At 40.3% G+C, this 14,099-nt stretch overlaps 1 protein-coding gene across 1 annotated transcript in view; it reads right to left on the bottom strand.

Annotated features, from left to right (window-relative positions):
- LOC122799481 (glycoprotein endo-alpha-1,2-mannosidase-like) overlaps positions 1–14,099 on the bottom strand; it is a 230,850-nt gene that overhangs the window by 162,876 nt on the left and 53,875 nt on the right. Inside the window, exon 2 of the mRNA XM_044068576.1 lies at positions 10,095–10,204. Within this exon, the coding sequence (XP_043924511.1) occupies positions 10,095–10,204 (110 nt within the window). The remainder of the gene's footprint in view (positions 1–10,094; positions 10,205–14,099) is intronic.

Below are 14,099 nucleotides of genomic sequence, written 5' to 3'. Positions count from 1 at the left end.
TTACAGATATAGTGTATTTTTGTGCCAACAATAACAACTAATTTTGTATCTGTATATAGACAGAAAAACTAAAGCTTCTCAACTGCCTCCTACATTTCAGGTGTCAGTACCTGATCACTGCCTGGTTACACTATGATCCTCCTTGAGGAACACAGCAGGAAGGCAAGTGCAATTTTACCTCTAGACATTTCAGTGTTCCCATTATTATTTAAACATTTTTCATTTAGCTGTACCACCCACAGCAAACAACGTGTACTCCTAACACATATTATAACTGTTGTGTACAATCAAATACAGTTTTCAAGGAAACCCAGCAGAAAAGAAAATACCTGCAAACAAAAGAAAATATCATCACAACCTCAACTTTCCCTCCCCTTTGTTATACGAAGATCAATGTCTGATAATTTGATAAAAAGCTCTTTACTGATTAATGATTGTTTTATTTTATTTTGCCTTTGGTTACAGGTTTTGTCCAACTTTGTTTAGTCAAAAAAACCTTTTCATCATAGGCCTGGGGAGAAAATCTCCAAAATATTGCAAACATTTTAAAAAAAGATATTTGCTAATATACTTGAACAGACATTAAATAATATACATTAACAATTATATATACCTTTACTAATTAGATCACATTCATATGAAAATAGAGGCAACTATTACAATAAAAAAGGTACTTGTGTATTAGTTGATGCTGAGCATTGAGCATTTGAAGAGGTGTATTAGCAGGTTTGTCAGACAGATAATACAACATGGAATTAGTGCTTAGAAATTCAAAGAACTGGAGGTGACAGAAGGAACTAGGTAGGGGAGAAAATGTTAATACTCTAGTTAACAAGTGGAGCATAGAGCAGGTTCAGAGATAATTATATATACGGCTATCATAAGGTTTACAGTAGAAGTATAGAGGTGGGGATGAGCTCCTAGGCGATGCTGGTAAAAGTATTCTGGTATTGGTGAAGGCTGGTTGTGGGGCATAGGATTCTGAATGAAGAGAAATAATGTGACAAAATGACAATCTGAAGAGAATAGCTGCATATATCATGGAGATGTACGGGGCAAATCCATTGATTTAATAGGTGAGGTTTTATTTGTGTTTTAAATAAGTTTGCTTTATGAATGGATTTCAGTGATAGTGGGATGTGGTTCCATAGTTTTGCTACACTATTTGAATATAGAGAGTCACCTGCAGTATTAGATGATTTGATTACAGTGATTAATTATTTTTCTCTACAGAATAAAATTATAAAGGGGGAGTAGTTCTGTATTAAGTTGTTAAGGACTGGGCAATTTTCTGGCTTATACAGAAGTCTGTGTATTGTAGTCAGCAGACCGTTAAGGGATGTGGTGGTTCTAACCAGATTAATTCTCTTAGGGCTAGAGTATTACAATTTTTATTACAACACTGTTCAGGTGTGGACAGTTGTGAGACTTGAAGTTTAGTGAAGACTGGGGCAGCACAAAGATGAGTCGGCAGTAAGAAAGTAAAGACTTTACATCTTCTAGCTATGTCAGTGAGGTAGGTTTTAACTCTGTAAAATGTACCTAGCTCTGAATGTGTTTTTTTAACCACGTGATACACAGTGGTTGAATTTCAAATGGTCATCTATGACGACACACAGTAGTTTTACATGGTTTACTTGCTCTATCATGATGTTATTGGCAGAGATGGCAGTGAAAAGCATTTTGTTAAAGATATATTTTGGAGTGAGAAGTAGTAATTTAAGTTTGTTAGGGGTTAGAAGCAGTTGAGAATTATATAGCCATGTTTCTATCAATAGAAAGGATTGTTAGGTAAAGTCTTGGAGTTTAGAGAAAGATTTGGCAGAGAAGATTAGGACTGACTCAGAGTACTGAACTAGGGTAGTACTTTTGTTGCAGTGTGAGGGTCATTGATGAAAATGTTGAAAAGTACGGGGCCTAGTATAGATCCTTGTGGGATCACAAATACTTATTGGCAATAAGGTGGAGAAATCATTCTCCCACTTCATTGCTTGTGCTCTGTTTGAGAGGTAGCTGTGGAACCCCTGCAGTGAAGAGTGAGTGAGCATTCTGTACAGCTAACATTTCTTTTGATTGATATGCAGGTGCATTTGACTCGGGTTCTATTTGCCCTGAATGCACTGCCCTACCAAGTGAGCCCCCCATGCATAGTCTGATGCGCCTGTTTTTAGGGTTTGTGGGCGGCAGGGGATAGAGTGAATGGCAGTTTTAGTGGCAGGCCTCTGCCCACCAAAGAAACTCCATCTTTAGACAAGGTATGATAGGAATCATTGATTCTAGTTCCTGAGAATGTTGACACCATAAGCTTTTAAGATACCATTGTAGTTTCCTCATATGCAGTCTTACATATGGAATTAGTAGAATGCAAGAGGCCATGAGCCCCCAGGGCTTGCAGTATTTTCCTTGCAGACAGCTGGGTCTTTGTGGCCAGTTTTTTGAAGTAGGCTGTCAAATGAACTTGTTTCTCTGGCGTGAGGTAGGCCATCTGGGAAGTTGTATTCAAGCTTGCTCCCAGGAATACAATTTGTTGGCAGGGTACTAGATGTGATTTCTTTTCGTTTATGGTGTACCCCAGAGAAGTCAGCAATTTCTTTACAAATGCCAAATGGTTTAATAGTATGTCCTGGCTTTCTGCCTGAATTAGACAATCGTCCAGGTATGGGTATATTTGAATATTTCTTTGCCTGCAAAATGCAATGACTGGAGCTAGGCACTTTGTGAATACCCTGGGCGCAGTAGATAAGCCAAAGGGCAGTGCAGAGAACTGATAGTGCATATAGCCTGCTCTGAAGCGTATGTATCTTCTGCAAGATTCCCTTATTGGGATGTGCAGGTAGGCTTCCTTTAAATCCAGTGTTGCCAGCCAGACATTTTTGCCTAGCATGGGAAGCAGCTGGAAAAGTTAGCATTTTGAATTTTGGGATTACCAAAAAAGTGTTTAGGATAGACAGGTCCAGGATAGGATGCCAGGAATTGTCTTTTCTGTGTACCAGGAAAAGTCTTGAGTAGAAACCTTGCCCCCATTCTTCTTCTGGGAGAGGCTGAATAGCCCTGATGCTTAGAAGAGAGAGAACTTGCTTTTGAGCCTCTGCCCATTGATTTGGGGGTAGGTCTGGCCAACCGTTTGGGGTTGGTAAGGAGTGAAAGTGAAATCTGTATCCTTGGGAAAGTATATTTAAAACCCATTTGTCTTGGGTAAATAGTTCCCAGTTTTTATCATACAGGGCGATCTTTCCCCCTAATGGAACAGTCAGTAGAGCAGGGCTTGGAAGGTTTAAAGTTAAGTCATTGTGACAGTTTACCATAGAGGGGTGTCTTACTACTCCCAGCTTTGGAAGTAGGAGCCCCCCACTGCTTAGGCCTGTGAGTACCTTGGGACTGAAGCCTGGGTGTTCTGCTGGTTCTGGGTTTGGACTGAGAAGGCCTGGAAGAGGCAGGAAATTACCAGTTCTTAGAAGGCCAGTGCCTACTAAATCTGGGAGGCTGTACTTGCAGGAAATCTTTAACAGTTTGCATAGATTTAGCTTTTTCCTCCATCTTTTTAATTACTTCTTCTGCTCTGTTGCCAAACAGGTGGTCTTGGTTTAAGGAAGCATCCAGTAATTTAGCTTTAACATGATCTGGCAAAGATTGCTCCTTAAGCTAAGCATGCCTTCTAAGTACAGACCCAGTGACAGCAGCCCTAACAAGATGCCTCTAATTTATTTATTTATTTATTTGCATTTGTTAACCGGGTTGGTCCAGCTGGGTAAGAATTAACCTTTTTCAGTGGAGACCCGAGGGGAAAAGCCCCAAACAGACATACAAATACATACAAATAGAGACAAATTAACAATATTACAGAGGAAAACAATAGTATGGGTACAATGGATAAGAAAAACAAACAATGAAAGTTTGAGAATATGGGTAAGGTAGGCCAGAGGCATGCATGCAAAAGATTTATGAAAAGGTGTTCTGAGCAAGATCTCTGAATTAAGTTAAAGTAGGCAAAGAAATGATGATTTAGGTGTGGAGTTAGTAGTGTGGGAGTTTTAGGTGGGAGCATGTGAAGGACATTCCCATTTGGAGGAGAGATGGGAGAGAAGCATGGATTTGAAATTGTTGTGGTTAGGTATATTACGTAGTGGTGTGGGGAGATTGTTCCATAGTTTGGCTATAGTGTGGGATAGTAGTAGTTTACCAGTTGGGTGGATGGGTTTGTGTACATGCAGGAGGTTTTGGCCTGTGGATCTCAGGGTACGGGTAGGTGTGTAGCGTGTTAGAGATTTAGCAAGAGAGGGGCATTCTGCTGGTTTAAAGATGGGTTTGTGGGCTGTTGTAGGTACTTTAGGTGGTTGTGGAGTTCTAGCCAGTTTAGGGTGTGTAGGGAGTGACAGTGATGGGAAGAGTTCTTAGAATTGGTTGCAAATTTGCAGATTTTGTTGTAACAGGCCTCAAGTTTAGCACGGAGTCCGAGTTGTAGGTTGGAGAATAGGGGAGCACTGTACAAGAGGGAGGGGAGAAGGAAGGTAGATGCAAGGGTATGACGGGAAAATGGAGTAAGGTAGTAGTTGTGTCTGTAGAGGAGGCCGATTTTCTGGTGTTTTTTTTGATTGCTGAGAGGATGTGAATCAAAACTACATTGCAAAGTACGTTTTCCAACTTGTTCACCAGAATGCATTAAATCCTGTAACTCTTTATTTTCAACACAGTCAGGAATCAACATCATTTTCTGTCTAAGCAATCCAATAATATGCTGCTGATAATTTAACATATGAAACTGGCAGTTTAAGGCCCTAATGGCCAAAGTTGCAGAAGTGTATACCTTCTTACCCCATCTGTCCAGGACCCTGGAATCTCTATCAGAGGGGGTAGGGTTTTTGGCAGTAGTAGCCTTAATGCCTTTGGGTCCCTGTGAAATGGTCTCAGGATCACAAGTAGGACTCTTAAAGACAAACTTGTGAGAGTCAGGTACCCTGTAATACATGTCAGGTTTTCTGGGAGCCGGAGCTAGAGAGTCAGGGGCCAGGCTAGATTCCGAGAAGGCATCATCTACAATGTCCAGTACAGGAGGGACAGCTAAAGGCCTGTGTTGAGGTAGGAGTAAGACTTCCCTAGGCCTCTTTTTGAGTCAGAGTAATCCTGGCCTTCCCAGCGGAAATGCTCCCTAAGAGTATGCAAGGTTTCACCAAAAGAGAAATCCTCTGGAGGGGAAGCAGAAGGAATGGAGTCCTCTGCATCAAAATCCTCATAGGTAGATAAGGGCAACTCCTGATCATCATAGAAAACCGAAATTTCAGAATCCTGATCAGACGAATCAGAAGGAAAATCAGTTCTAGATCTCTTAGAGGGAGAAGGGGGGCTTCCCCTGATTAGAGTAATAAGGTCTTCAGCCATTCTTATCATTTGTTTTTTAGCCATGTGGCCTGACCATGCAGTCTGGGCATCGGTTTTCTAGGCATGGATCGAGTTTTAGGCCTTGAAGAAGAAGATGGCGTCAGTTTAATATGCAAGTCAGTAGGCCTGAATACACTCTCAGAAGCCATCGCCTGCACAGCGGCTCCGGACCCATCCAAGGTAGAGACATCTGCAGGTTCCACAGTCGAAGAAGCATCTCACGGCATACCACACTCCGAATGGGTCTCAGTAGAGGCCTGCGAATCTGAAGTAGTGGGTATCAGGGGCTGCAAAAGCACCTCACTGAGTACCGGCGAACTGGTGACTAGCTTAGAAGAAGCGTCATCAGCAGCTTTGGATCTATGTGATCTGTCTCTGTCTTTATCTTCGTGTTTTTTCGGAATGTTGGCAGTAGGGTGGCTTACCGAAGCCATTTCTGGATAATTGAACAGAGTATCAAAATATTTCGATGCGAAAATGAACCAACGACGAATAGTTTGAGGTTTGAATAAGGCACAAAACCGACAGCGAGGTACGTTGTGGTCTGGTCCTAAGCAAGGAATGCAGTACGAATGAAAATTTTATAAGGTATTTGCTTTCCACAAGAAATACATTTGTTAACTTTTACTGACATCGGTTCAGAGCAAGAAAAAGGATCCCCAATGGGGTACTTAGCTTAGCTGAAGACTTCGGATCTGAAACTCGAAAATGAAAATTTCAGGAGTCGGCCGACCGGCACTTGCGAACTGCTTCTGCTTCGGGCACCGCACAGCAAGAAAGACTGATGTAATGGCGTTGTCTGCATGCTTTATACCCCTGACAACCTGACATCATGTAAGATGAGACAGCGACCGACGCAGGACCCAAGACTTTGATAATCAAGCCAACTGAGGGCTACCTGCAAGCAGATAACCCAAATGTAATGACTGCAACAGTGAAACACAAAGAACATCTACAATTTTTGGGCCAGAAAGCACTCCTCTTGTGGTAGATGGGCTACCTAATGCTTACCACTCTCACTGATAAGCTAGAAGGTTTACCTCCAACACAGAAATAATTGGGCTTGGTGGGCTCAGAAGCTTACAAAAAATGTCCTGAATACAGTAAATTTGTATCTGGACTTGACTAGTTACAGAAAAGGCAGGAAACAAGCTTAGATTTTTTTTTTAGTAAAGTGGAAAGGGAGAAAGGAGGAGCAGAAGACAATTCAAGATTAAGAAACTAAGTGGGTTGGCCTTCTCAAATGTTCTCTCTGTATTAGGTAGAACAAGCTAATGGCACTAGACTGGAGGAGTGTCCCAGATCAAATTTACAGTAGGGGCAGGCAACTGCAAAGCCACCAAGTATAAGAACAGGATACCAATAGGGAGGAAGGGTGGGAAACTAGATCAGTTATATGATATACTCCTTGGCAGGAAATCAGAACAAACAAACAAACGAACAGATGTTTAACAAATGGAGAAAATATCCAGTTAATACCTCACACACAGTGAAACTAGCTAGAAAATTACAAACAGTGTGACAGTAAAAACTTTATTTATCAGGCCATGTGAGGCAGACAATTTTAATACAACCATGCAGATTAGTTTATAGCTATAAAATACAGTAAAACGTATGCAGCAGACAATAAAAGTGCTATAAATAACTAGCAAAAACAGGATACTTAATGTTATATATCACAGATCAGAGTTTTGCTCAGTGCCCTTCCACCAATTAGCTCTGTGTGAAATGGCAGAAACACTCACAAGGTAACATCTGAAGTAACAGAAAGCTGAAATCTGAAACAACTTTAAAAAAAAAGCTCGCAAGAACCAATGAGGTGCTTACTCCATGCCGTAGTCCAGGTAACCCCAATCAGCCATAAACACTTCACTCTCACTGAAATGCAAAATGGCTTTTGCTAAACTAAGATGGCCTGGAGCATGTGCTAAGACACACAGCCTCTGCAAACAAACAACTAGGCCCAGAACACAAGCCTGAATATGGACAATGCTACAGCTACTACCTGCACTACTTACGTAGAAAACAAAAAATTACAGAAATGTTGATCACTGCAGAAAAGCAGCAGTGAGCCTTTAAATGAAGGTTTTAAACAGATAAAGGTGCAAGGATACTCTACAGAATACTTTTAACTGCCAACAAATCAGTTATATGATGCACTCCTTGGCAGGAAATCAGAACAAACACAAACGGATGTTTAACAAATGGAGAAAATTTCCAGTAATACCTCACACACAGTGAAACTAGCTAGAAAAGATTTACAGTGTGACAGTAAAAACCTTATTTATCACATCGTGTAAGAGAGACAATTTTAATACAACCATGCAGATTAGTTTATAGTTATAAAACACAGTAAAAAGTATGCATACAATAAAAGTGCTATAAATAACTAGTAAAAATAAGGAAAAAAATAGGATACTTAATGTTACATATCACAGATCAGAATTTTGCTCAGTGCTCTTCTTACGATTAGCTCTATGTGAAATGCAGAAAGACTCACAAGGTAACTTAAGTAACAGAAAGTTGAAACCTGAAACAACTTTAAAAAAAAAAGCTCGAATGAGGTGCTTACTCCATGCCATAGTGCAGGTAACCCCAATCAGCCAATGACCATAAACACTTCACTGTCACTGACATGCAAAATGGCTTTTGCTAAACTAAGATGGCCTGGAACATGTGCTCAGACACACAGCCTCTGCAAACAAACAACTAGGCCCAGAACACAAGCCTGAATATGGACAATGCTACAGCTACTACCTATACTACTTAGGTAGAAAACAAAAACTTCAGAAATGTTTATCACAGCAGAAAAGCAGCAGTGGGCCTTTAAATGAAAGTTTTAAACAGATAAAGGAGCAAAGTGTAAGTAAGCAAACAAGCAAGTAAACAAATAATTTCTCAGCTTTCTTCACTGGACTGTTCTTTACCTTAGGGTCTGCAACAATATACTTAGCTCTAGAGAAAATGTGTCAGCACGTTATATGTGTTCTTTGTTGCTAAACCTTATTTACCAAGTTCAATACCTTCTACGCATTGCCACCTAAAGTACCTGCTTTTACAGTCTAATATACTATTTTTCCTGCTGTAATGTCCTCTTTGTGTCATAGCTTTTTAGGTATATTCAGGTGTTAAGACTGTTGTTTTCAGCATAATACATTTAAGTACAATAAACCAGTAGTCAAGTGATGAACTGCTACTTTTGTTTTTAGCAGTAATACATTTGTAGCGCATGAAGCATCATAATTATGCTAAAAAAAACAACTAAATTATATACTGGTTCAGTGCTGCTATAAAACAAGACCCAACCTAAACAACACTTAGAGGGGTGCTTAACAATTGTTAAGCTCCTGTTAGACACTATTAACATACATTCTGCACTATAAGCAGACAGTGCTGATCAGCATGAAATGGCTTTGTTTCAACTCCTGTTTCTGCCTGCTAAAGTACACCAGTACTTTAGTTAGAACTGCTTCCTTAACACAGGGAATACTTAAGATGTCAACCACTCCCTCATTGCTTTACCAGCTTTCAAAGCCAGCACAACACATCATATTTTTTATCTAATTTTTGGCTAACCAGTAGTTCATGAAGAAGATAAATCTACATGCACTACAAAGAATTATGATTGGATCTCCGACCGTAACAAAGGATTATGTTTCCTTGATATGGATGCCAAGATTCATCCCTTGACCTTCGATCTGGAGGTGAATTACTTGGTAGCCATGTCTCGAACAAATAATATGCTCATTACGAACGATGACCTGATCATTATCCCTTATGTTAAATATGATATTATAGATTAGTGGCTTTATGTCAGTTCTTAGTTGTTTACTTTACAGTCTTGTCTGTTTACTTGCCTTTGGCCTGCATCATAGCTGAAAAGAGTCTGTGGACATGTTCACTTACCCATTTAACACACACATAAATGGCTTAAATTTCAGAAAAAAAATGGTGTTGTCAACGCTTCAGTGATATTTTTTTCATTAAAAAGTTCATGAGCCTGCCTGATAAAACATTTTAAGGTCAAGTGCAGATGCAGCAGCAAATTTTATTAAGAGTCTTGAGCTTTACCCTCAGCTCCTTCATGATTATTCAGAAAAAAAGCACCGACTTAAATATATAAAAAAAATCAAACACGTATTTACAATAGGCTGTCAGACAATTTAATCCACTGAGACATGAAAATGAGCAGTTAAAAACTCTGTTTTTAACTGAAAAGTTAGACTTCCAAGTTAAAGCTGAATTCCAATCTGCACGTCTACATACTTAAACTACGGATGGCCAACCGAATTCTTTCCCCGAGGAAAGAATTCGATGACCTGGCTGCTCGCTATTGTTAGCTTTCGACGGTTAGGTGTTGATGATGTTTTTGGATTTTGTTGATGTTATGATATAGACACGATACAGGCACATAGCTAAATTTTAATGCATAGAACCCATGTCTAGCACAGATTTTTACCATTATGTGCTGTGATGCCTGCTCTGTTGCACAGAGCCATGCAGCATTTATTTTGCTACAGATTTCTCTGTGTGTACTTCTCTGAGCACACTTGAAAATGCAGTACAGTGATTAATATGTTCTTCTTTAAGATAGGGAAGGAAATAATAAATGAACAGATGTTATGTTATCATATCTGTTAGTTTTAAAATGAACCACAGGAATGCAAACATGTCATGCATCATAATTAACATAAATTATGTTTTCCACTTCCTGTTACCTTGAGTTGATATTTATGTGCTGCATCCAACAGAGAAGGCACAATATCATCTGCTGGCTCTCCAGCCTCGTCTGCCATACCAGGTGGGTACCACGATAAGGCTACGACACCTACAACAGAAAATACATATGTGAATAATATGGGTGTGTGTGTGTGTGTGTGTGTGTGTGTGTGTGTGTGTGTGTGTGTGTGTGTGTGTGTGTGTGTGTGTGTGTGTGTATATGTGTGTGTGTGTGTGTGTGTGTGTTTTTGAACTGAGACACTTCTGTAATCTGTAAGAGTAGGTCTAGCAGGACTAGTATTATGACACATTAAGCAATTCAGCATCTAAAACTTTCCCAGGCCACTAAACAACTCACATTTACCCATACAATGCTCTAAAGACCCTCCTCTCCAGACCTCTGGTACGTCACACAAAGCAGGTGAACAGACCTTTACACAAAGTCGTCAAGAGGATAAGGAATGTTACCAAGGATGGACCAGCTTATCCAGATCTGTCATTATACCAAGTACCTAAATTTTGCACCTGGTATGAAAAGGTAAATCCCACAGCAACAGCAGGACAAAGTTTTATATTTATCCTCCTGGATGCTCTCCTTCATAGGAAAATACTTTTAACTGTTATGGCCTCAAAGGAAGACCTGGGTCTAGAGATCATATCCAGCTTATAGTCCCTTGCAAAAGTATTCAATGATGTCCACATAGCTGCAGAACAAATATCATCCACAGCTGTATGGCAGAAAAAGGTTTGAGAGCTAACCCCTGTGTACTAGGATTAGAAAGAACTTGAAAATTTTAAACCCTTAACTATAGTAAAGGTACAGTTGTTGTTCATAAAGGGCATGAACAACTGGGCACCTGTCCTAACAGTTTGCACTTTCCACACAGAACCTGTGTTGTCTGTGGACATTCATGCAGTGCACTAAATATAGGATAATACAGGAAGATAAATGGAATGTTTGTCTTTCGGCTTTTCCCAGTTAGGGGTCGCCACAGCGGAACTCCGGTCCACTAATGATTGGCAGTTGCTTTTATGGTGTCGAGTTGCCCAGCCCCATGCCCATTCAACGCATCTCTTTCGACCGCACGGAGGACATGCAGATTCCACAAAGAAGGCACTCCCAACCCAAGCCGAGAATCGAACGGGAGAACCTCTTGCTAGGAAGGCAACAACGCTACCGCTGCACCACCGATGAAAGGAATATGAGACTAAATTCTATTTCTACCTTAAGCATGAAAGATGAGTTTGTACCCACGGAGGGTTTATTTCTGTACTTAAACCAAGTAAGAATGTTATGCTGATAAAGCCTGCAACTCAGAATTCCCTTCTAGCAGACATGATATTATAAGAAAAAAAAGTTTTCCAGGACACATATTTTAACACTGCCACAGAAGCTGGTTATGACCTGAGACAGATCAGGGAAAAGAAGTTGCTGCACTTGGTGAAGTTTAGTGAGAAAAAGGGTCACGTTAATGCCTCCCCTAGTGATGGAACAGCTTCTGTGCTACTAATGAACTAAAGGCTTACTGGTGAGACATCAGAAAGCAACAACACTGACTGAGACATAGCAGGTTTCCTTTGGAATGTGGTTTGCAATCATTAAGTAGTTAACTGATACAGCCCATTCCCATACCCTCACTAATTCTCAACAAATGGAGTTAGTAGTCGGGTTCCCCTTTAATATAGTCAGCCACTGCCTTATTGTCAATGCAAAAGGCTATTACACCTTGGGGTGGTGAGTCATGATGAGCTTAGAGGGTTAGAAGGACTACCCTATTCACTGGAATACTTGTGAGCAAGATGTTTATCATTGACCACACATACTGGACATTCTGTCTATGACAACACTTCTAATGTCCTAGTTCAGAAGTATGCAAGCTTTTATCCACCAGAGGGGTAAGGCTTTTAACGGGGTTACCTACAGCCAGGTTCAGAGTATGCAACCAGAGTCTTTTATTGCTTTTGTAAGTTCTGGAAGTCGTGATGTGAACAATCATGCATTCTGAAATGTCAGATCATTGAACTCCTAAGCTCTGCTGAAAACAATTCATATAAAACCTCATAAAGGGTACCATGGGAATGGACTCCGACATGAACCCCAAAGTTTTGACACAAGGAAGCCTCATGATGCATGAACGGGCAACCTGTCTATGGGGCAAGCAGACTTTGCACTCTACTATTAACAAAATGCAGCCTACGAGTGACAAACTGGGATGTTTCCTGCTAAGACATTGCATGGAGTGGCATGCAGTTGCCAGCCTGTGCAAGGAAGGAGTAGCAAGGAACCAGTCATACAAGTAGGGAAATGCTCTCAACTACTAGCATCTTCTGGTTTACTTTAAGGACAGACATGTATCCACTGAACACTCAAGAGTCAAGGTGAAGCCAAATGAGAGAGGCCTTAACTGGTAATTTTGCCCAGATGCCTGCTGCACTCCTTGGCAACATTTACTTGGAAGTGGACAATTTGGAAGTCCAAAGAGCGCATCCAGTCTCCTTTTGTCAGCTATGAAAGGATGGAGTGCACCATAACCATCTGACAAGTTTCTTCTGGAATAAACTGGTTTAGGCCAATAAAGTTGACAATGGTTCTGAGATCCATGGTTTTCATGAATGCCATAAAGAACCTGGAGTGACAACCTAATTATTTCTGGTCTCTCTTTAATTTCTCCAAGTCTTTTGGGTTTCTAATACCATGACGGGAATGGACCCTATTAAGTCAAGGTACAATTAAAGTTCATTAAATTAGTATTGTTTCAATCCTTGATGTCAGCCAGTAGTGCTCTTCGCAGCACCCGCAATGTGCCCAGTAATGACTCCTTCCTGCAATTTGTATGGGGTTACATGGATTGGTAACATATGCAAATACGATTGTAAATTATTTTTTATAAGACCCATTGCTCCTACTACTATTGAAACTGTCTGGGTATCTTTCTTCCAACATGGCACTCGTTTCTGCCTGCAAATCCTGGTATTTTACGATTTTGTCTCTCTCTCTATATGTAGGACACTGTAGTCATTGGGTGTGGCAATTTCAATGATCAATGCTACTTTTGTCTTCTTTTCTTGGACCACTATATCCGGTTTTCTAGCATCTTTCTTTTGAACTGTTGGTAATGGGTGATCCCATGTGATATAAACTTCCATAATTTTCTATGATGCTTTGTGACTCATGTTTCCAGTGTTTTTCAGCCACTTTGATACCATGATGTTTGCACAAACCCCACTGCAACAGTCTCACCACATTATTATGCCTTTCAGTACACAATCCTTCTGCCATTAGTGTGTCGCAACCAGCAACAAGTTGTATGACGGTTTCCAATTTGGTTTTACAAAACAAACATTTGTCTGTTTCTCCCACATGTTCAATGGACTTTGTAACCCAGTGTGTACATAGCCCACTATCTTGGGCTGCCACCTTTCATTTCTTGGTTTGAATTCGCCTCTCCTTAACCACTCCTGCGTTCGTTCTTGATCAACATGAGGCTCTTCCAGACGTTTTCCATACTTGGAACTATATTTATGTTTTTTTCACATTTCTTGCCTTCTCATCTGTTCCTTCACCTTATATTCTTTCTTTTGTTTTTAGCACTTTCAGTTGTTGCCTGGTTTTTATCTACTTCTGGTCTGATTTCCATTCCTCCTCGACGTCGATATGCTTCTGCTACATTAAGCAGAGACATCATCTTAGATTTATTCTCCTCATGTTTCAAAACTTTCACTACAATTGGATCTTGTGAGGTCAGTAGATATGTGTGGAGTCCCACGATTGCAGATCTATACATGTAATCAATTTCAAGGAGGCCCATCCCTCCTTCGGAACAGGGAACATATAATTTTGGTATACACTGATTTTTATAAAATTATTTGGTGATTTTTGGGGCCAGTCAATCACTCCAAAACTGTAAGGACAGGAACAGCAAATCGATTTATACCTTGGATCTTGTTCCTAGATGTCAGTGCTGTTCTCAGGATTAAGTTAAGTCTTCTAAAGTATTCCTTAC

Source organism: Protopterus annectens, chromosome 1.part0, assembly GCF_019279795.1.
Source record: "Protopterus annectens isolate FY-2018-M chromosome 1.part0, PAN1.0, whole genome shotgun sequence".
NCBI classification, from domain to species: domain Eukaryota; kingdom Metazoa; phylum Chordata; order Ceratodontiformes; family Protopteridae; genus Protopterus; species Protopterus annectens.
This window is presented reverse-complemented; position numbering and strand designations above follow the sequence as displayed.